The sequence below is a fragment of the Geotrypetes seraphini genome, chromosome 3 (genome assembly GCF_902459505.1).
Source record: "Geotrypetes seraphini chromosome 3, aGeoSer1.1, whole genome shotgun sequence".
Classification (NCBI taxonomy): Eukaryota; Metazoa; Chordata; class Amphibia; order Gymnophiona; family Dermophiidae; genus Geotrypetes; species Geotrypetes seraphini.
This window is the reverse complement of record NC_047086.1, coordinates 216,396,911-216,421,729: the sequence shown is the minus strand read 5'-3', so window position 1 is coordinate 216,421,729 and position 24,819 is coordinate 216,396,911. Positions and strand designations below refer to the sequence as shown.

The window sequence follows — 24,819 nt, the reverse complement described above, 5'->3', positions numbered from 1 at the left end:
TAAGAGGCTCCTTTACAGAAGCAACAATTATTGTTTTACCTAAAGCTGGCAAAGATCAATTATTAGTGCAAAGTTATAGACCACTGTTGATGATCAATGTGGATGCCAAAGATTACAGAATATTTTACCTAAACTGATCTCTGCTAAGCAAAGTGGATTCATGCTTGGTCGTCTGTCAAGTGACAATACTAGAACCTTTTTCAACCTATTATAACATATTGACGGTCTGAGTATGCCATATGTTGCCATCGGAATAGACGCTGAAAGGCATTTGATCGTATTGAATAGGCTTTTCTCTTTAACACCATGGAATGGTTTGGTTTTTCAAAGCAGCCATTGGAATGATTAAGGTTATTTATTCTGTTCCTATTACCAGAATACAAATAAATAATAAGCTACCTAAACCTTTTTATCCAACCAGAGGAACTAGACAAGGATGTTCATTGTCACCATTGTCCTTTAATTTAGCATTAGAGCCTCTAATACCTGCTCTCAAGCACAACAAAAATACTCAAGGCATTCATAATGGTTCATCTACGATCAATTATTCAGTGTATGAAGACGATGTCCTTATTTATACTACACCTTCCTCAATTCTCTACTTTCTGGAGACTGTTAAACATTATTTGAATGTCTCTGGATACAAACTGAATCAAACCAAAACTGAAATAATGGCGTCGAATTGCCTGGAAGTCAGGTACGAAATCAATCACTACAACTTTATATGGAAAGACAACAGTCTAAAATATCTTGTCATACATTTTGGCCCCACTGTGGATGAAACAATGCAACTGAACCAAACTACAGTGGTGCCTCACACAACGAACTTAATCCGTTCCAGGAGCAAGTTTGTTATGTGAAACGTTCGTTGTGTGAAACGCGTTTTCCCATAACAATACATGTTAAAAAAAATAATTCGTTCTGTAGCATAAAATATGCTAAGATGACATAAAAAAAGATAAATTTTTGGTTATTATTTTTATTTAGATACATCTAAAAACATAATTGTTTTTTAAAACAACACACATTTTTTAAATTTAAAGACAGACTAAGTAGAGTCTAATTTTACAGTGAGAGGGCAGAGTCTCAGCGGCAAAAACTGGGACTTAACTGTTCATTTTTTTTTTTTTCTACCATGTTTCCCCGATGATAAGGCAGGGCCATCAAATAAGACAGCCCCCCCTTTTTAGAAAAAAATGTAAAATAAGGCACCCCCCCGCAAATAAGCCACCCACCGATACCTGCGCTTACCCGAATCGGGTGGTACAGTGGGTGACTCCGTGTGGTCCCTGGCACCCCCGACACGATCGGGGCAAGAGGGAGCTCAAGCCCTCTTGCCCCCCCGACTCCCCGACACGATCGGGGCAAGAGGGAGCTCAAGCCCTCTTGCCCCCCCGACTCCCCGACACGATCGGGGCAAAAGGGAGCTCAAGCCCTCTTGCCCCCCCGACTCCCCGACACGATCGGGGCAAAAGGGAGCCCAAGCCCTCTTGCCCCGCCGATTCCCCAACTCCCCGACAATATCGGGCCAGGAGGGAGCCCAAGTCCTCCTGGCCACGGCGACCCCCTAACCCCACCCTGCACTACATTACGGGCAGGAGGGATCCCAGGCCCTCCTGCCCTCGACGCAAACCCCCCCTCCCCCCAACGACCGCCCCCCCCAAGAACCTCCGACCGCCCCCCCAGCCGACCCGCGACCCCCCTGGCCGACCCCCACGACACCCCCAACCCCCTTCCCCGTACCTTTCTGTAGTTGGCCGGACAGACGGGAGCCAAACCCGCCTGTCCGGCAGGCAGCCATCGACGGAATGAGGCCGGATTGGCCCATCCGTCCCAAAGCTCCGCCTACTGGTGGGGCCTAAGGCGCCTGGGCCAATCAGAATAGGCCCGGGAGCCTTAGGTCCCTCCTGGGGGCAGGGCCTGAGGCACATGGTCGGGTTGGGCCCATGTGCCTCAGGCCCCGCCCCCAGGAGGGACCTAAGGCTCCCGGGCCTATTCTGATTGGCCCAGGCGCCTTAGGCCCCACCAGTAGGCGGAGCTTTGGGACGGATGGGCCAATCCGGCCTCATTCCGTCGTTGGCTGCCTGCCGGACAGGCGGGTTTGGCTCCCGTCTGTCCGGCCAACTACAGAAAGGTACGGGGAAGGGGGTTGGGGGTGTCGTGGGGGTCGGCCAGGGGGGTCGCGGGTCGGCTGGGGGGGCGGTCGGAGGTTCTTGGGGGGGGGCGGTCGTTGGGGGGAGGGGGTGTTTGCGTCGAGGGCAGGAGGGCCTGGGATCCCTCCTGCCCGTAATGTAGTGCAGGGTGGGGTTAGGGGGTCGCCGTGGCCAGGAGGACTTGGGCTCCCTCCTGGCCCGATATTGTGTGGGGAGTTGGGGAATCGGCGGGGCAAGAGGGCTTGGGCTCCTTTTTGCCCCGATCGTGTCGGGGAGTCGGGGGGGGGCAAGAGGGAACCAGGCGGAGAGAGGGCAGTTAAGCGCAGTGCCTGCGCGGAAGGATGCAGCTCGGGCGACTTCGTTGTGTGAAACGAAGTTCGTTGTACGGATCAAGACATAAAGTTCGTTGTGCGCAGCGTTCGCTGTGCGAGGCGTCCGTTATGCGAGGCACCACTGTAATCTTATTCAGATTGCTAAAGATCTCACAACTAAATGGTTGCCCCTTCACCTTTCATGGTGGGGTCGTCTCAATACCATAAAAATTATGATAACACTGAAATTGAACTATATGCTAAGCATGATACCTTCTCTCTTCCCATGTAAATGTATATCATAATATTGAAAAATTACTCTCTTCTTTTCTCTGGAGAAATAACTTCCTCATATTGCCATGGACAAACTAAAAGCTAAAAAAAGAGAACGGAGGAGTGAATTTTCCAGATTTGTATGACTATTGTGGCATATTTGTTAAAACAATTTCAAGATGGTATTTGTCACTCTCAGATGAATATATACCAATATGGATACAGTGGGAGCTTGTGAAATGGAATAATTATCCCCTTCAATACCTATCTTTTTCACAGCTAAATAAATTATCTCAATCTGATTCTATATTTAAAAGTGCTAAACAAGCTGTTGGTTTAATTGAAAATTGTTTATTGATAAAATGGCTACAATTTACTTCTGCACTGATTTGGAACAACGTCAGTTTTAAAACTTATAATGAAGTCATTAACTGGACTGAGTGGCAGTATTGTGGTATATGGACAATGCAACATATTAGGAAAGACAATTCCTGGATTCCTTTTGACCAGTTTTGTCAGAAGTACAATCTTCCTCATAATCAACACTTTAAATGGATACAATTAAATCACTGTATACCAGCATTTATGAATAACATCAAGTCCTTATCTTCTCCTCCTACTCTTACTACTCTTGTGAAACAAATACCCAAGTCTAAAGGATCTATGTCTAAATGGTACAAGATTATACAAACAGATAATTCTAAACATCGTACAGGCACTGAACGCACTTGGGCATTTGACCTCAATATCAACCTCTCTAACACTATCTGGAAGCAAATCTGGTCATCTATGTTTCACGCATCCAAATCATCTACACCAGTGGTTCCCAACCCTGTCCTGGAGGACCACCAGCCTGTCAGGTTTTCAGAAAAGCCCTAATGAATATGCATGCAGCAGATTTGCATGTCTGTCACCTTCATTAAAACTATGAAATCCAAACAAAAAAAAGGATGGGTTCACTCCCTTAGAAGAAATCATGAAACTAAAAAGAGAGAAACAAAATCTCAAAATAAAATGGAGATCAGACAAAGATAAAGCTAAGTAAACCTGGACTAGAGTCAAAAGAATTTACATCAAGAAAAAGAAAAGAAAGGAAAGATTTCCTCTCAAAAAAGATCTGTAAAGCTGGAAACTCCACAAAAGCCCTATACCCGGTAGTATATGGATTATTGGGGGGGGGGGAGAACAGAAAGAAATAACAAATAAAAGCTCCTTAACCAGCGAAGAATTCAGCAACTTTTTCATACAGAAAATAAGGAAGCTTCAGAAAGACAGCAGCCTAAATAACAACATACTAATGGACAAACATGCTAGTGTAACAGAAGACATAATGGAAGATTTTAAACCCATCACAGAGATCCAAGTGAAGAAACTATTAAGAACAGTAAATCCGGGCTCACCATCCCTTGACACATCTCCAATACACCTAGTGAGAGAACTCAAAGGCCCAGAACTCTCCTACCTCATGGACATCATTAAAAAAATCACTATAATCAGGACAAGTTCCACTTACATGGAAACTCTCAGTCACCAAACCCGTTCTGAAACATAAAGTAAAAGACCTTGAAGATCTCTCCAACTACAGACCAGTAGCCAATCAGCCATGGATATCTAAACTAATAGACAAAATAGCCTGCCAACAAATATCAGACTTCCTAGAAAATATGCCAAAGCTTGACCAGGCCCAATCAGGTTTCAAACAATACCTGAGCATGGAAACCGTACTAGTAGCAGTATAGGACTTGGTCCTGAAACACCATGCAAAAGGAGAAGACATGCTATTAGGGTTCCTGGACCTCTCAGCAGCCTTTGACCTAGTCCAACACACACTGCTAAAATGAAGATGCATGACCTTGAGCCTCAAAGGAAATGTCATAGCATGGATGGAATCCTTTCTTCCAAATAGACTAACGAAGGAAGAATGGCAGGGGAATACAAGCAACTGGAAAGAAACAGACATAGGAGTACTAAAGGGATCAGCTATGTCACTAATGCTTTTCAACATCTTCCTTCAATCGCTAGGGAACTTCAACAGAAAACAGGGTTGGGAATTTTAAATCTACGCAGACAACACCCAACTGATCGTCCCACTAAAGAAACAAAATGTGAAAACTAAACAGAGGATCAAGGCAGGCCTAGAAAAAAATCTTCAAGTGGTTCCAAACAGACTAGTAGCCAACAAGGAGAAAACAGAATTACTGCTAATTAACAAATAATAATAACTTTATTTTTGTATACCGCAATACCACAAGCAGTTCAGAGTGGTTTACAGAGGAAGAGACTGTATACAGACAGCGATGTTACAAAAAAAGACTTTCAAATTACATTAGCATGTCAAGAGTAGTCAAGATTTATGCGGAAGCATTTCAAAGATACAACAAGACAGGAAAGGAGTCAGAGAACTTTATCAAAGAAATAGATTTAAATTGATTTCCTGAAGGTTTGGTAGGAGGGTGCATTTGAAATGAAGTTGGTTAAACATTTATTCCATTTGCCTGTTTGGAATGATAATGATTTATCAAGGAATCTCTTGTAGATACAGCCCTTCAAGGATGGAAAAGCAAACAGGTAGGCACTCCGTGTGCAAGTGATGCCTGGAAATTCAAAATGGTGCGACAGGTAGATTGGGGATGAACCTGTTATGGTTTTGAAGCAGAGGCAGACAAATTTGAAAATGACCCTTGCTTTCACCGGCAGCCAGTGTAGCTTTTTGTAATACGGGCTTACATGATCCGATTTTTTGAGACCATAAATGAGATGGACGGCAGCATTCTGAATGACTCTCAATTGTTGTTGGTTTTTTTTAAAGGATCCCAAGTATATATTATTGCAGTCATCTAAGATGCTTAAGATCAGAGATTGAACCAGCAGTCGAAAAGAGAGGAAGTCAAAATAGTACGAAGTTTCCATAAGATGAAAAAACATTTTTTAATCTGAGCATTAGTATGGTCTTTAGAAATCAAACATCGGTCCAGGATAACTCCAAGGATTTTAATAGTAGAATTAATTGGGCAATCTAACCCGTTTAATCTCAAAGAGGTATTCATGATCCTGTAATTATTGCCATGAAAATCTTGTTTTTTTCTGAGTTCAGTTTTAATTTAAATTGCTTAGTCCACATTGTTCTACCTTAGTGAGGACAGATGAGGTGAGTTGTTCTGTCTCTTGCTTCAGTGAGGGTATGGGAATTATAACTGTATTGTCATCTGCGTATGTATACAATTTCAATTTTAAGTCAGCTAGCATATGTCCCAATGATGCCATATAGACATTGAAAAGTGAAGGGGAGAGAGGGGAGCCCTGTGGAACTCCACAGGGATTACACCAAGACTGAGAGAAGGTTCCTGGTAAATGCGTTTTTTTTTTTGTTGTTTTTTTTTAAGAAGCCTGTAAACCAGTTTAGTACTTGTCCAGAAATACCAATAGAATCGAGGCATCAAAGCAGAATGTCATGGTCAACAAGGTCAAAGGCACTGCTCAAGTCGTACTGAAGTACCAGTGCACTTTTTCCTAGGGAAAACAAATGGAAAAAGTAATCAGTCAGCGAAGCTAAGACTGTTTCCGTACTGTAATTTGTGCGAAAACCAGACTGAGAGTCGTGTAGGATGCTGAACTTCTCTACATATTTCATGAGATCAATGTTAACCAGTCCTTCCATTAGTTTAAGAAAAAGTGATATGTTAGCAATAGGTCTGTAGTTGGCAGCCGAAGAAACTGACTCCTTGGAGTTTTTAATAATAGTCACAAGGATATGGCCAAGTTCCACCGGAAAATAGCCAGTACACATACATAAAGAAACCCAGTTGAAAAGATGAGCTTTGAAGGGGAAAGGAGCTGATTTCATGATAGTCAGTGGACAGTTGTCTAATAGGCAATTGGATTTTGCATATTTTGAGTAAAGCTTGAGAAACTGGTTTCTAATCTGGGTTTTCAAAGTGATTCCAGATCATATCAGCAGTTGAACCTTCATTTTCTAAAGCAAATTGATTGATTGATAGATCTATGCTTGTATCTACAAGAGACGATTTCAAATTATGAATTTTTGTGGCAAAGTAGTTGGCTAAGTTTGCAGCAGAGTGTGGGAGATCTGTGTTAGAACGTTTATATAGATCAATATCAAACAGAGAATTGACTATTCTGAAAAGTTATTTGCTATTCAACGTAGGAGAATTATTTGTTTGGGAACAATGTTTACAATGCTTTTCTTTAATCATTCTTTTATACTCTTTAACCTTTAGTTGCCAAATAAGTCTGTCCTTGAATGGCAACCTTAAAATCTTCCACAGAGGGGGTAATAAACCTAGGAGTATGGCTAAACCCAAACCCACAAACAGGATATGATTGTCTCGATAATTGTTTAGGCTCAGATAGTACTAATAAGTAAATCCAAGTTGCATGAAAATATTATGGTGCAACTTATACACTCTTGTATGGACCTTCAGACTACCTATAGGGTACATACTCCAGGCAATTATGCTCTTCATCAGTCCAACTTTATTCATTCATCCCCATAGGAGGGGCCTTAGACACCTGGGCCAATCAGGCCCTAGGCTCCTGTGGGTTGGGGAGGGGAGGACCCACCTCATTTGGATGGAGGCAGGCTGGATGGATGGTGTGAGGATCCATCCATTCGGCCAACTTGCTAGGTGAGCCCGCGGGGGAGGGTGTTGCTGGGAAGAGGGAGTAGGGGGGTTTCATGGGGGGGTGTGTAGGGGGGGTTGGGGGGTTTTATTGGGGGAGGTCGGGAATGGAGATTTTATTGGTGGGGGGGGGTCAGGCGGGAGGGATTGGGCACCCTCCTGCCGGCAATCTTCGGGAAATGGTGGGGTCTACTGGCAGGAGGGGTACCCTCCTGCCACGATCATCAGAGGTGGGGTGGGGGCCTACCAGCAGGAGGGGTTGGGCACCCTCCTGCCAGTGATCGTCGGGGTGAGTGAGGGGTCTTTCTGCAGGAGGGATTGGGCATCCCTTCTGCCTCGTTCATTTAAGGGGAGGGGGGAGACTGATGGCCTCAGCCGTGGCCGTTATACTAATTGCAGCAGGGAGATCCCTTGCTGCAATTAAGTATAGCACATCTATACTTAACCAGCATCTGTAACATGGACATTGGTTACAGAATTGGGTTTAGTTTGGGCGGGTGTAGGCCCGATTCTGTTTAGAACACCCTATACAAAATCTGGGCCTGCGTAAATTGAAACAGGAGTATAGTATGAACAGAGGAAACGATACTAAATATGGATGTATATACATACATATTTATATGTGTGTATAAGAAGGTATAATATGAATAAATATATGATATATTTTATATTGGTATGTACAAGTAGGTATGTATAAGCAGGTAGATTGATTATATACTATAGGCGGAAATAAGAAAGAGAACTGATAATGGTTTAAGAGGACTGTATTGAGAACCAACACAGAAAACCCTAACTCTGTATTATAACACCTTTACAAAAGCACAAGTATTGATTGCGGTTTAATAATATATTGATTATGGTTTAATAATGTCTGTATTGAAACCATCCCAGAAAACACAAACTCTGTATTGTAATACTTTTACAGAAGTAACACCATTACAGAAGTAACACCATTACAAAGCTCATATAAACAGCTCTGAATTGACTCTCCCAGTCATTAGCAGCGGTATAGAAGCTTTCAATAAACAATATAATAGAGGTCTATAAAATACTGAGTGGAGTGGAAAGGGTAGATATGAATCACTTGTTCACTCTTTCCAAAAATACTAGGACTAGGGGGACATGCGATGAAGCAACTAAGGAGTAGATTTAAAACAAACTGGAAAGAGTATTTCTTCACACAACGTGTAATTAAACTCTGGAATTCGTTACCGGAGAATTTGGTGAAATCAGTTAGCTTAGCAGGGTTTTAAAAAGGCTTGGATAATTTCCTAAAAGAGAAGTCCATAGGCCCTTACTGAGATGGCTTGGGAAATCCACTTCTTATTTCTAGGATAAGCAGCATAAAATCTGTTTTACTACTTGGGATCTAGCTAGGTACTTTGAACCTGGATTGGCCACTGTTGGAAACAGAATACTGGGCTTGATGGACATTTGGTCTGTCCATCTGTCCAGTATGGCAATTCTTATGTTCTTATTCTTTGTTTTCTTGTTATTATGGTTGTACATTTATCTCTTTTGTTTCTACCTTTTGTCTGACCAATTTGATACCAAATAAAAATAATTGAACTTAAAAAAGGTTTGGACTAGACGCAGGGGTAGGGAACTCCGGTCCTCGAGAGCCGTATTCCAGTCGGGTTATCAGGATTTCCCCAATGAATATGCATTGAAAGCAGTGCATGCAAATAGATCTTATGCATATTCATTGGGGAAATCTTGAAAACCCAACTGAAATACGGCTCTCGAGGACCAGAGTTCCCTACCCCTGGACTAGAGCATGGCCGAACCCATGATCTTTGGTTTCTGCCAAAACCGAATCTGTGACTGAAACTGGCTGCTGGGTTTCGACAGAAACCAAAACTGTAAATCAAACTGCCTCCCCACACCTGACCAAAAAAACCCTCTCCTGAGCCCACCCTCCTGGCAGCAGCACCGACCACCTCCCTGGGCCTACTTTAGGAAACCCTGGTGGGTTAGTGGCAACTTCGAGGGCAAGACTGAACCATACTCGTTCCCACCCCATGCTGCTGATTCAACACAATTAATGCCAAGACTTACTGCAGCAATTAGACTGCCATTGGAGGTCTTGGCATCCATTTTGCAACTGGAACCAGAAAACAATAGATCAGGCTTGTCAGAGAACCACTGTCACATACTTTAAGTTGCAGGGAAGCTGGACAATTGTTAAGTACTCATTTTCTTGGGAAATAACTTTTGGAAATTGCCCTCATTACATAAACACAAAGCAAAGTTTAAGATTTAAAGTTATTGTGTAGGATTTAATAAAATGGCACCCAAATTAAGGTTCAACTTTGATACACCGGGAAATCAAACATATACACACATCTATAGAGGTCACCAATTAGTGCTCAGAGAACCGTTATTTATAAGAGACAGTGGACCCTAATTTATAATGTAATGTTTCTCTGAAGTCTTCACCAAAGTTAAGTCTGTCTATTACTTATTTAAAGCTATAAAGCATATTTATATGTGAGAAGAAGACCGTCTTTTGAACACCTTAAATGTATTCAGTGCGGTGATTGAGAAATGAGCCGTCTAAGTAATGAGTGAATTTTGCTCACCCAAAGGTCTCTTATAAACAACGGTTCTCTGAGCACTAATTAGTGACCTCTATAGGTGTGTAACTGTTTTGATTTCCTGGTGTATCAAAGTTAAATCTGTTTTAAAAAGTATCATTCTCGATATATTTTTGGGAACCCAAATTAAGGTACCAAAAAGATCCGTACTAAACTATTCTATAATGGGCACTCCATGCCAAGCATCCCTTATAGAATAACACTTAGTACTGATTCCTATGTCTGACTTGTGCCTGCTGAAACCTGGTATAAATCTTGATGTGCAAGTTGTATGCACAACCCAAGAATTGCATTACACTGTGCCTAAATATATGAAATGTTTGAGGCTTGGGCAGATGAGGATAGAGCTTGCAGGATTAAGGCAGGGACAGGATAAGAACTTACAGGGATGGGACGGGGAAATGAGTTCCCGTGGGGACGGGAAAAAATTTGTCCCCGTGTCATTCTCTAATTGTAATGAGTGGGGGTGATGTTGGGATGTTCATTATTGTTGAGTTCAATTATCAATCTCTCAGGAAGGGGGGTTGGGATTTAGGTGCTTGAAAATTAATTGAAGGGGAGGGGAGTGTAAAGCTGAAGGTTCAGCTCAGGTACCCAATCCACTTGTACCAACTCTAGTTATTTTACCGGAGGCTGTCTGAAAAGGCTTCTATTCCGTATTTGGAGATGCAGTAGCCCCCTCCACAGAAGGTTATTCTTCCCACTATACTGGACACATTGATGATCCTGCCTTTGGCTTTTCTGATCAAGGGGAGCAGGCAGAGGGTCACATCGATCATCCCCAAGAGGTTCACATCCAGCACCTTCACAAAGTCATCCTTGGTCAGCCACTCATTCGGGGCTCCTGGAATGCCAATCCCTGCATTATTCACCAGACCCCAGAGCCCTGTAAAGAGGCAACAAGTGCTCAGTGACACAACATCTCTCTAGTGTTATACATAAATCATTAAATCCCTCCACCTGATATGTGCTTATATCTAGACCAGGCGTAGGCAATTCCGGTCCTTGAGAGCCACCGGCAGGTCAGGTTTTCAGGATATCCACAATAAATATGCACGAAATAGATTTGCATCTCAAGGAGGCAGTGCATGCAAATCCATCTCGTACATATTCATTGTGGATATCCTGAAAACCTGACCTGCCTGTGGCTCTCGAGGACCGGAAGTGCCCTGATCTAGGCACATATGTGCTGGGCAATTTTATTTTATTTATTCATTTATTTAGCCTGTCCTCCTGAAGGAGCCCAGAACGGGTTACAGGAGTACATTCATAGTATGGGTAGGACAAACTTTTGTGAGAAATACAGACTTTAAAGCATTTACAGTATAGACAAGGAGGTTAGGTTACAGCATTTACATAAGACATAGACATAGTTTCATTTATACAGCTGGGGCTTTTGAAAATTGCTCTATGAACAGACTAGATGGACCTTTTGGCCTTTATCTGCCATCATGTTTCTATGTTTCTAATATTATAACATGGCATCTAGGCTGTGAAGGCATATAGATGCCTATATTACACCTGTTTTATACAAGCAACATATACACCTATTGTATGTGCCTTCATAACATTCACCACAAAAGCTGCAGATCCGTGGGGTAACTATAGATTTTATGAGATACTCATTCATTCTCCACCCCTGGGGTGCCTATGTATATATCACATAAAAGTAGGAGATTTTACACCCTAGCACTGAAGTCACTTATACAATTATCATGTATGCAAATGGAAAAGAAGAAAAAACTGCAAAAGCTCTTTCACTACTGTAGATACAGAAAGAAAGAAAGGTATAGCAAAATACATTAATTGTACATCTTAGAAACATATACAAATTATATTTAAAAACTCCAATTCAAACTAATATAAGATCTACATTTCCTTTATACTTTATATATTCTTGTTGTAAATATATTTGTTGAAATTTGTTTTCTTTTTTTAATGTTCTTATATTTTACAGAGTTCAGTCTGTACGGTATCATTTGGTTTCTGTGGAAAGAAGCAATAATTTAAGTTGAGAACATGCAAGCTCTGCTTGTGTACATTTTTGTTATTTCAAATAAGTTTTTGGGAGATAATGCTGAAGTACCTCTTTTTCAATAAAGTTTGATATTTTCACCGTAGTGTGTATATTCTGACAGAGTTTTGTAAAAGATAACATGGCTCAAGTAAACTTAAACGGTGGGCTTAGTTTTGTTTCTAAAACTTGTGATTCTGCTCTTAAGTCACTCTTAAGTCATTTTATTTAATTTGTGTGACCTGCAGCTTCTGTACAAATCAAGTTTTCCTTTGTTTTGTTTCTTTTTGGTTTAATCAGTGAAATGAATACTTTTTAAGCAGATCTCTTTTGTGATAAATAAAGGATGGGGGAGACGCTGGATTGAAGGATGAGGAGACAAAAAAGGGACATATTGGATGGAATAGGCCAAGAGAGATGCTGGATGGAAGGGTGAGGAGAGATAGATGAGAGACGCTGGAAAAAAGCAAGGAAAGACCAGAGAGAGAGAGATGACACACTGGATGGAAGTGGGGGGGGGGGGAGAGAAAGAAAGACATGCTGGATGGAAGGGGACAGAAGGTAGAGTTAGTGAAAGACTGGGGAATAAGAGGAAGGGAAATGAGAAGTGCGGTGTGAGAGACAAGAGATAGGAAGCTGTAGGTAGACATTACATTACATGCTTATATTCCGCCTGTACCTTGCAGTTCTAAGCAGATTACATCAGAAAGATAGCTGGACATTTCCAGGAAGAGAAATACAATTAAAGAAGTTGGTCCTAGTACAACAAAAAAGATAGCTGGACTTTTCCAGTAAAGGAATACAATTGAAGGCGTAAGGTCTAAAGCAATTTTGATGAGATGATTCTAAGAGGGGGTGAGAGGGGAAACGGGAGGGATTAGGACGTTTGGGTGAATTTCTTGAATAGTAGGGTCTTGATTTCTTTGCGGAAAGCCTTGAGGTCAGTTGAAGCTGTCAGTAGGTTGGTGATAGTGGGATCCAGTTTAGCTGCATGTGTTGCTAGTAAGTTGTCATACATCTTTTTGCGTTTAGTTCCTTTAAAAGGGGGGTAGGAGAAAGGGGATTGGGTTCTCCTCTGTCTGGTTGAGAGGTTCCTGTTTAGACGGTTGTTTAGGTGGGTGGGTGCCGTTCCGTTTAATGTTTTGAATAACATGCAGTATAGTTTGAATTGGATGCGGGCTTGTATTGGAAGCCAGTGTGAGTCTAGGAAGGCGTTGGTGATGTGGTCAAATTTTCCAAGGGAATAGATCATTCTGAGGGCAGTGTTCTGCACTGTCTGTAATTGTTTTATTAGGTAGGTGGGACAGGAAAGGTAGAGGATATTGCAATAATCCAATAGACTTAGGACTAGGTATTGGACTATGAGTCTGAATTGTTCTTTTTCAAAGAATTTTCTGATTTTGCGAAGGTTGCGCATGGTGAAGAATGCTTTTTGTGTGATTTTGTTAATTTGCACCTGAAGAGTGCAACCTCTGTCTACTGTTACTCCAAGGAGTTTGAGAGTGGGTTGTAAGGGATATTTGGTGGTAAAATGAGGGAAATTGAAGACTATAGAGTAAGAATGAATGAAAAGAGGGAGAAAAATAAATTGAAGGACACTGAGAGGAAAAAAACAATGTTAGAGATGGATATAGTGGAGGAGATAAAGAAGTCAGAAGAGAGAAAAATGGCAAATGAACACAAAACTCTGGTATGAGGGTTAAGAGAAGACAGAGGAAAGCAGAAAGCAGAGACTGAGACCAACATGATTAGAAAAATTAAATGGCTAGACAACAAAGGTAGAAAAAGGATTGTATTTTTAATTTTGAATAAAGTACAAAACTCACAACTGAAAGTCTGTTATATCATAAGGAAGAGGGTGGGGTCAGTGCAAGAAAGGATGGAGGCGCCGTGGAGGGCAAGTCGCACCGGGAGGATCATATGTCATTCAAGAAGTCATTAAAAACACAATTATTCGTAGATGCCTTTCTCTAAGTTCAGCGGGGTTTTGATTGTTCCAGGTTTGAGTGATTTTAATTTTAAGGGAAGATCAAGAAAGAATGATTTGTACTTAGTATAGTATTTTATGATGTTCTGTTTGCTATTCACTTTATGTGTATATTTTTTTGTTATGATATCGTTCTTGGGTTTTTTTTTGTGTTTATGTATGATATATGTGCACTGCTTAGATTTAAGCAGTTTCTAAGTTTTAAAAATAAATAAATAAATATACTTGCTATGGCCCTGACTTCACACAGAAGGCAACTACCTAGGGAAGGGGCGAGGCTAGGGGTGTGCTGGGGCAGGGCTGAGGTGGGGCCATGTGTCCTCTATTTTGTGCTCACAAATATGGTAACTCTACCTCTAGGATCTAGTATCTCTCGTTCCCCCCCCCCCCTCAATGCTGATTAAGAACAGGAAAGACATTAGATTTTGCAGTGTGCTAGGACGAGCATCCCAACTGCACTAAAACATCAGTATTAGAGAACAGATCCTGAGCTGGAGCCTTTTCTCCATTGTACACAGAACTGATGGTCAACAAGGGTGATGGCTCTAGATTATTGCTGGCTGAGGAGGAATGAGATAAGAGGTGGCTCTTTCAGCAACAAATAGTGTAAAAAAAAGGAAATCACCTTGATCTCCCACTTGCTGTTTCACCCAATTAGCAGCAGCAGTGACCTGCTGACTGTCGCCAACATCCAGGATTATTGTTTGCAGTTTCTGGGATGTGGCTTCCTTCAGCTGCTCTGCCCCTCGCTGCGTCAGGCAAGATGCCAGCACCTGCAAACCCCGTCCATCCAGCTGGCGGGCCAGTTGGTTTCCAAAGCCCGAGTCACAGCCCGTGATGAATACATATTTATCTGTCAGGTTCTGAAGTACCTGATGGTCCCGGTACCAGCGGTACAAAAAGTAGAATCCCAGGAGGATCAGCAACCAGAGCCACATTGAGACGTTCTCTCTCTCCCTGTTGAATAAGGAGCAAAGTAACATCAGTGAGTGTCATGTAGCATTTTGTAAACTTTACTTTCCTTACAGGAAGATATTATTCAATAATGAATAGATTTACAATTATTTTTTTATTTATTAGGATTTATTTTGTTGCCTTTATGAAGGAATTCACTCAAGCTGGTGTACAGCAAGAATAAGTCAAACCTAAGCAATAGACAATTATAACAGTAAAATATTCAAACAACAATACACTTCCCCCTCCCTATTCGCGGTTTCGATTATTCATAATTTTTTCCCCAGCCCCCGCCCTCCGAGAATCGTTCGTTGGAAGCTCACATCAAAAAAAAAACAGCCCTGGGACTTGGATCGGAGGAGGAGGCAATCGGAGGTGGAGGAGGCGAGCAGCCGCCCCAGGAGCACGGACCTTACCTGGTGGTCTAGCGTTGACATGGGACAGGAGCGATCTTCCTACACTCCTGCTGTGAGTTCCTATGGTCTCACGGGACTACAATAGGGAGTTCCTGTTGTAGTCTCATGAGTCTCAAAAAACCAAAAAAGAATTTACCAACAAACAATATGAAATATGAAAAATAGTTGGTAAGAATTATCCTGGATAAATCACCATTGGAGGCACATAGCACTTTAAAAAGATCCAACAAATATTCCAAAAAGTAAAAGAAATTAACTAAAATGTTTCAGTACGGGCTTAAATTTCCCTCCGAATAGCCAACAGCCCTGGGCAGGTATTCATGAGTGAACAAGCACTTAGAACAATGTCTAAATAAATCCTGCCCCGTACATCATGTAATCTTTAGGTGAATAAATATAAAGTGCAAACGTGCATCCAATGCGGAACTCACAGCACGGTTCTGCACGGGGTAGGAGTGTAGGAAGATCGCTCCTGCCCCGTGTCACCGCTAGACCATCAGGTAAGATCTGGGGATGGGTCAGAGCCGGTCCAAAAGTTATTCGCAAATTTTCCCTATTAGCGGGCCGGCTCTGCTCCTAACCCCTGCGAATAGTGAGGGAGAAGTATGGCAGAGTATGCTACATTACACTGGCATCACAATACGCAATAAAACATTTTAATGGACAGCAAAGGATATATAGTTAGAAAGGTGGAGGGGCATAATCAAAATATACATCTGTCCGATTTGGTTGTATGGTGCTAGATGCCCAAAGTCAGCAGCAGGAAAATGCCCATTCTTGAAAAATACGTCTAGAATTTTTTTTTTTTCCCGAAAATCATCTATCTGGATGTCAAGTCTATTTTTCGTCCAGACCAAAATTTTGTCCAAGTCCCAAATGCCCAGAACAAGACCATTTGAACGTGGGAGGGGCCAATCTTGTAATGGACTGGCTACCCAGACATGGCAACAGAGCAGTGGGGCACCTTACAGGGCACTGCTGTGAACTTCACAGAAAGGGTGCCAGATAAAGATCTCACCAGAACTCCCTTATAGGTTATGGTGAGCCCCCACAAAAAACCCCCTAAACCCACTATCTACACCTGTCTACAACCCCAATAGCCCTTATGGTTGCAGTAGAATGGGGGGGGGGGGGGGTTTGGTGGGCGCACATGTACCACCATAAATGTAGTGGTTAGAGTGGCTTATGGGCCTTATCCTCCTCTCTCTGGTTCACTAGCCCACCCCACAGGCTATTTAAGACACCTGTGTGCAGTTCTACTAGGCTTTCCTATTCCAGGTGCTGATGTTCTGGTGACAGGTATGTACGTTTTTATTCTGATCTTTATGGGGATGTGAGGAGGTCAGTGAACACTGAGGAAGTGTGTGAGGGTCTTTACTTTGTCTCTGCAGTGATTATCGAGTCACTTTGGATACCTTTTTGGAACTTATACCTGTTTTTACATCATCTAGCTCACAACATTTAAGTTTCATCCATGATGTCTAGTAAAACCTTTGATTATCCCTGCAGGACGACTAAGTCAAGGTCGGCCTCCATCCCACCCACACCACTCCTCCAGATATGCCCATTTTAGCTCTGAGCACAGCAGGATTCAGAGGCCTAAAAAGTCCTGCAACACGTCCAGAAAATCGGTTTGAGTACACTCTGGCCAAGTCACTTCATCCTCCATTATCCTCGATACGAAAACTTAAGATTGTGAACCCTATAGGGACAGAGAAAGTACATACATAGAATATCTAAACAACTTTAGTTGTACCACAGAAAGGCAGTATATCAAGTCTATAACCCTTTAGACTATTCAGCTGTCTACTTTTGTCTCAAATTATTTAATAGACACAAATACACCATTATCAAATAAAGCTGTAGATTTCACTGTTTCATTGTCCTAAAACTCCTTACAAATGATACAGAATTCTGTTGTGAAAAAGGAAGGAATTGTACTGGTTACCAGTGGAGGCACAGGCAAAGTTTAAATTTGGTTGTCTGTTACAGGGTTTTGTTTGGTCTTACCTCTAAATATTTAACTGATCTTTTTTTCTTTTTCCACTAATAAACATATGAGAAGCTTGCATTTGAACCATGTCTTTCCAACTGTAAAAGGTATTTTTAAAAAATCACCATCTTTTGTCATATCAGACGGCTTTATGGGGTAAGGATTTGGATTGATTGATCATGACTTACAGTTCCTACTTAAAATTTAGGGGGTATCTAAAAACATACCTATTCGCCAAATATTTGGGTAATTAATTCTTCCATTCAATTTTATATCTTATTTTTTGTAAACTGCATAGAACTTCACAGTTCTGCGGTATATAAGTTGATTGTTATGTTATATTATGTTCCTCTGGTATACCATTAGGGGAAGCACCCATTTTAATTAAGAGTTTGAGAAAAGGATGAGCCACTCCCTCCATGTTTTATCTAGATCTGTACTTCTCTTGACACCCATTAGTTCAAAAATTGAGTAGAGAGTCAACCTCCCTTTCTAACCACACCCAGTGCACTTTTGATTTCTCTTAGGAACATTTTCTTTTTTTTTTTTCTTTTATTATTTTATTAAATTACAACAGTGTAATACATTTGATTAAAAGTAGCAAATTATGACAGAGAATACACCATTTCACCATGAATTATTGATAATACACCATCAATTATCGATAATACACCAATTATCGAGAATACACCATCAATTATCGATAATACTAAACAGCTTTATTACTTTAATAAAAAAATATTTAATATCCATTTTTCCAGTATCTTTCCCTCCCTTTGATTAAAAATAGAAAATTATGACAGAGAATACACCATTTCACCATCAATTATCGATAATATACCATCAGTTATCAATAATAATATCAATTATCGAGAATACACCATCAATTATCGATAATACTAAACAGCTTTATTACTTTAATAAAAAAGATTTAATATCCATTTTTCCAGTATCTTTCCCTCCCTTACCCCTCTCCCGCCCCGGATGTGTAATGAAAAGACTCAGAAGGTAATACATTGTCCTTTACTGTGAAACAACAAATAAAGTCAATGGACTCCATATTTTTTTTAATAAATCCTAAATATTCCGCGTTCATTCTCTCATATTGATATGTATTACATACATTTGTCCACCAAAATGTATCATTTAATCTTAGGAACATTTTCAAAATTACTGCCTTATAATGCTAGGACAGCTTCAAACCTATTTTCCTTTGAGTAGGTTAATTTCTTCCAGATGAACCTGGACCCTTTCCTGTCCCAAATTATTAATTGGCATCTGTGAGAATAAAAATAAGAGGGTAGATATTCAAAGTGATTGAAATGGCCAGAAATAGCTTATAACTGTTTAAATCACTTGTTCTGGGCCATCTGGGCATATTCATGAGTGTTTAACCAGACAGTACCCCTGAAAATGCCTGGTGAGCACCTAAGCCAAAACCAGCTACTTTGTAGGTGTTTCCCTGGAGGAGTTGGCACTTAGCCAGTTAAATGCTGAAATTTGGCACTTACGTGACTAGGATAACTGCATACATAGGACTGTATAAGACTACCACCGACATTATCCCCAGAAATTCAATGCCGGGTCATGTCTAGGCTCTGGCATTGAACTTCCAAGGATAATGTCGGTGGCAGTCAGCAAAATGCTGAGCTCCGCCAGCTAAATATTCATCCCATGCATTTTGTTGAAAGTGGTAAAGATAATACTTATGCCCTGAATTAAACTAGTGTAATAGTATATATATATATATATATATATATATATAAGAATCCGTAAATCCGATTTATAAAAAGATGACAATCTAAATAAATCATTTTAAGTTTGAAAAAAAAAAAAAAGCCATGTTCAGATGTCAGATTTGCTTTTAATATGGGTGTATCTAACACCACTTCAGTAGGTGATGTTAGGTGCATCTGCCCATGGCATCTGAATGAAACACGTGTTAGAGAACTTGTCTATGCAGAAACTACAATAGGAATGCTGGGCATTCCTCCAACAGTCACCACAAACCTTTATACTTAACATTTAACACATGTTGCTTTTGGTTGTTAACCTGAGTTAAGTACAAAATTCTAATTCTCTTTAGTAAACATGCTCCTTAAGCTTCCTTTTTTTTCCCAATTTCCACACGCAGGACAAGAGACAGGCGGAGCTCTGGAGCCCCAATGCATGCTTGAAGCAATGGTGCAGGGAGGAGGGATTTAGATTTGTTAGGAACTAGGGACCGGATTCTCAAAACTTACCGTGTCTTTAACGATGGTTGTGAAACCTCTTCCAGCCGGTTTAGTGTGCCAGTTTTTTACCGGCCAGTTATCAGAACAGCTCACTGTGGTCTTTTCCGAGCTTCCCAAGAAACTCTGACTCTACCATGCAAATGTAGTACAACGAGGTCACTACTATTAAAATGGTATTACAATGAGGTCATTAATATTAAAATGAGCATTCTGGGCGATTCTCTAAAGTTTCCGGGTAACTCTCTAACCTTGTTGTATTACATATATGCAACAAATACACTCAATTTTTGCCAAAAATCCTACAATAGAACAACGTAACGAAGCAATTCAAGTCACTTCAGGGTTTGTTTGAAGGGCGCTCAGGGAACTAAACCTATATTCACAACTCACAACCAGAATCATGTGATTATAATATAATATAATATAAGTGAAGGGTACTCTCAGTGTGAACCATCAGCGATAGGAGTCCAGCTCCGGCACTTCACTTCTGGGTCAAGGCGAAAAGCCTCCACCCCCACACCATCATCGAGCACCCTGGTGTACTGCAAATTAAGTAATTCAATAAATCATTCAAATAATAAATCAGTGAATAAATCAAATGTAATTCAACGAAAAATACCTGAGCGACCCCCAAACAAAACCCTGCCAGCCAGACCCCCCAAAAGCATTCAGCAAAATCAAAAACAAAAAACAAAAAATCACATACAAGTTGAAAAATACTTATCTGAGACACTTCTACCGGTCAGCCCATCCCGACAAGGTTACCTCTCTGAAGTTGTGCGCCACTAAGAGTGTCCTTCCCTGAAGAAGATTTGAAACTCGAGTCGGGGGGACAGGGTCATTAGAGTCAATTTTTCTTCAATCAACTTAATTGTTGCTATTTTATTGCACTTGGCATATCACACACGTCTGCGATTCTGTAACAGCGATTATCCATCCGTTTCAGATAAGTACCCAGTGTATTTATTTTGTCATATGGTATGGATGGTATATGGGGACAGTGAAAAACTATGATGGTCCCCTATTGAACCTCAGGTGGTGTGATTACACTATTATTCACGGGTTCAGGGTCTGAGTTTTTCACAAATAATTTTGAAAAGTTTTTAAAATTACAACTGTGATTATTGTTTTCATATATTACGTTAGTATCACAGAAGAATATAGTTTTTCTCTCCAATTTTTGGTGAGAAACCTAAACCAGGCCAAATTCTGAGGGGCCCTTTTATAAAAGCTTAGCAAGTGCTAATAGACATTAGCATATGCTAAATGCTCCACAATCTATTTTATATCTATGGGCATTGTGGTACTTAGTGCACACTAATGTCCATTAGTTAGGGTTCTCAGACATCCCTAATTTCAGGCCTGTGTCTCTGAAGATTCCTTGTTTGACCATCATCCATCCCTGATTTTAGCAACAGGAATAGAGGTGCTGTAGTGTGCATATCCACACTTGCTTCTCCCCTTGCCACCTTTTCTTAACTATCCTTTTCATCCAGCATCTCTCCCTCCTTCCCCACCACCCCAGGGTTCACCATCTCTCCCTTTCTTTTCCCAACTACCCTCCTATCCAGCATCTCTATCCCCCCTCCACACCATCACTTGTGTCCAACTTCTCTCCCTTTCTGTTCCTTCCCTCCCTAAATCCCATTGTCCATCATCTTTCTCCCTCTCCTCTATTTTTAGAACCATTATTTCTTCCCTCCCAAAGTCCGGCAAATGCATATCTCTATGAACCCCCCTTCCCTCCCTCCGTGTACTTCTACACCAGGGACCCCCCCCATGAAGGTCTGTCCCTCCCTGAAGGTGTGCACCTCCCCCTGAAGGCCTACACCCCACCCCTGAAGGCCTGTCCCCCCTGAAGGCATGCCTGTCCCCCTGAAGGCCTATGCCACCATCCCTGGCCTGTCCCCCCTTTGAAGGCCTGTTCCCCCCTTAAAGGTCTGTACCCCCCATTGAAGGCCTGTTCCCCCCTTGAAGGTCTACACCCCCAAAAGACCTGTCCCCCCGAAGGACTGCACCCCCTCTGAAGGACTGTGCCCCCCCAGGCCTCCCGCACAGTTTACCTCATAGCTGCAGTCTGCAGCGAAGATCGCGGTTACAGCGTCTTTGTAAACTTGCTTTGAGCTGTTTCCTCTGCTGCGGTCCCGCCCCTCCTTTGACATCAGAGGCAGGATCGCGGCGGAGGAAACAGGTCAAAAGCAAGTTTACAAAGCCGCTGTAACCGCGATCTTCGCTGCAGACTGCAGCTATGAGATAAACGGTGTGGGGAGACCAGGGGGAACACAGAGGCCTTCCCGTGGAGGGGGGCGCAGTCCTTCGGGGAGGCCATGGGGGAAACCAGAAGCCAGGGAGGGGCGGGGAAGCCGGAGACCAGCACAGCAGCACTTCCCAATTGACTCTCCCTCCTCCTCTCTAAAGCAGGTACGGCAGCGGCTAGCAAGCAAGAGTAGCGCTGCCGCTCCTGCTTTAGGGGGCAAGGGGGAGGGTCAGACAAATCAGAAAGCTGATTTCTTTGGGTTTTAAATCGATTCGAATCGATTCACCCAAAGTGAATCAGTGTACCGATTCGAATCGTGAATCGGGCAGCACTAGCCTATACAACGTATTGTTAGTCCACAATTTTTGGAAATGAAGCTGAAGAAAAAACTGAAATAAGGCAACCATGAAACTAAGTATCAGGCAAATTAAGAGGCGATCTGAACAATTCTTTTTAGAGCTAACTTAAGAGCAGAGAAGCTCATGAAGACTCTCTATCAGAAATGAACTTAGATAGCTGCTGTGTGTCATAGAACACTTATCTATTACCTCCAAATGTCATGACACACTTACAGGGATATCTTAGGACAAAGGTTGCCCCTAACTGTACAGCTTGAGGTCTCAATATAAGAAACTGCTTTCTTCTTCTCTGGGTTGAACGAGATACATCAGGGTACATTCTTATTAATATAGTCAAAAATGGAACATCATTATGCTTAAAGAACATCTTACTGTTCAATAGTACAAATCAATGGCTTAAATATTCACTTAGAGTTGGCACACTAACTTTTCAAATAATACTCCAAGATGTCACTTTCTCATCCCACCTCTTTCATCTCATCCCACCTCTTTCATCTCTCATTTATCACACTTATATCAGCTGTCTTGCCAAAGACCTCAGAACCACCACCACTCCTCCGTCCTTAAAGGTACTATTTTCCGGGGAGCATGATGTATAAATCCTCACTGGTCAAGGCTTCACAGCTTTATCAATTTTTTAATTTTATTTTTTATATATAAGTCCTCAATGTTTGGCTTCATAAACTTCTTTAAACTTTAAGTTTTTAAATTTTTCACTTATCTCAATAATAGTCACCCTTCACATTTTGGTGATTTTAGCGGTTGGACCCGACATGTTTCGTCTTAGCTTTGTCAGGGATCCACTCATTACCGCTGTCATCCATCTCGCTCATTCATTCATTTACTTGTAAATGTAAATGAATGAATGAGCGAGTCGGATGACATCGGTAATGAGTGGATCCCTGACAAAGCTAAGGCGAAACATGTCGGGTCCAACTGCTAAAATCACCAAAATGTGAAGAAGGGTGACTCTTATCGAGATAAGTGAAAAATTAAAAAATTTAAAAACTTAAAGTTAAAAGAAGTTTACATTGAGCTAAACATTGAGGACTTATATATAAAAAATAAAATTAAAAAATTGATAAAGCTGTGAAGCCTTGACCAGTGAGGATTTACACATCATGCTCCCCGGAAAATAGTACCTTTAAGGACGGAGGAGTGGTGGTGGTTCTGAGGTCTTTGGCAAGACAGCTGATATAAGTGTGATAAATGAGAAATGAAAGAGATGGGAATAGATGAAAGAGGTGGGATGAGAAAGTGACATCCTGGAGTATTATTTGAAAAGTTAAAGAACATCTTAAGCATCCAATCCCTATCTGAATCAATTGCAAACTGTACTATTAGTGTAGCAGGGACCTGGATCTCAGTATCGGACCTCTCTAGAAACTGTGTCAAATCCAAACTATCCGCAGATAAATTCTGCTGATTTGGATTTTGAGATTTAGAAACATAGAAAGATAATGGCAGAAAAAGGCTACAGCCCATCAAGTCTGCCCACTCTATTGACCCACCCCATTAAGTCTGAGTGCTAATGACCTAGTTCCTTAACTCGACCCTCGTAGGGATCCCACGTGGATGTCCCATTTATTCTTAAAGTCGAGCACGCTGGTGACCTTGATCACCTGCACCGGAAGTTTGTTCCAGTGATCTACCACCCTTTCTGTGAAGAAATACTTCCTGGTGTCACCACTAAATTTCCCTCCTCTGAGTTTGAGCGAATGCCCCCTTGTGACCGAGGGACCCTTGGGAAAGAATATATTGTTTTCCACCTCGACACGACCTGTGACGTACTTAAATGTCTCAATCATGTCACTCCTTTCCCTGCGCTCCTCTAGGGTATAGAGCTGCAGTTTGCCCAGTCTTTCTTCGTATGAGAGACCCTTGAGTCCGGCGACCATCCTAGTGGCCATCCGCTGGACCGACTCAGCTCGAAGCACATCTTTCCGGTAATGTGGCCTCCAGAATTGCACACAGTATTACAGATGAGGTCTCACCATGGTTCTGTAGAGTGGCATTATGACTTCAGGTTTGCGGCTGACGAAGCTTCTATTGATACATCCCATCATTTGCCTTGCCTTAGATGAGGCCTTCTCCACTTGTTTGGCAGCCTTCATGTCTGCACTGATGATTACCTCCAAGCTCTCGTTGGAAGGTAATATATTTTTGAGAGAGGTGGATATGAATTTCCTGGTACCTTCAAAATTTCAGACAAATATCTTTTAAACATAGCTAGGGCAGTTATAGGTTGGACTTTCAGAAAATTAATAATCCGGAGATTACATCTCCTAACAGAGTTTTCCAACATTTCATGTTTAAAGTGCAAACTAGCACTGACCTTGACCCAAGTCAGAGCTTATACTTCCAACGTTTTTATTTTAGGCTCAATGTCACACGTTTTATTCTCCAGACTTGATACTTTATTTTTGATTTCCAAATGTTCTGATAGAACAGTAGTACAGCGCGAAGATAATTGTTGAATTTGATTCCCCAGTGAAGTTTGCATATTTGATATGGCCTCCTTTATGGATTCCATGGTAATTACCTTAGGCCTTTGTAAGGGAACAATCTCAGTTCCAAAATTCCCTGCAATTCCCACAGTACCAGTGACCACCTCAGTTATCAAACAAACTC

General features: G+C 41.6%; 1 protein-coding gene across 5 annotated transcripts in view; it reads right to left on the bottom strand.

Moving 5' to 3' along the window:
• LOC117357818 (retinol dehydrogenase 16-like) overlaps positions 1-24,819 on the bottom strand; it is a 94,654-nt gene that overhangs the window by 12,182 nt on the left and 57,653 nt on the right. For 4 of the 5 annotated variants that reach the window (XM_033938963.1, XM_033938961.1, XM_033938962.1 and 1 more), the window contains exons 2-3: positions 14,601-14,932; positions 10,602-10,860 (exon numbers count right to left, since the gene is read on the bottom strand). In XM_033938963.1, the coding sequence (XP_033794854.1) occupies positions 10,602-10,860; positions 14,601-14,913 (572 nt within the window). In that variant the 5' untranslated portion in view covers positions 14,914-14,932. Of the gene's footprint in view, positions 1-9,435; positions 9,482-10,601; positions 10,861-14,600; positions 14,933-24,819 lie in introns of all 5 variants that reach the window. The other variant, XM_033938965.1, reaches the window with a different exon arrangement.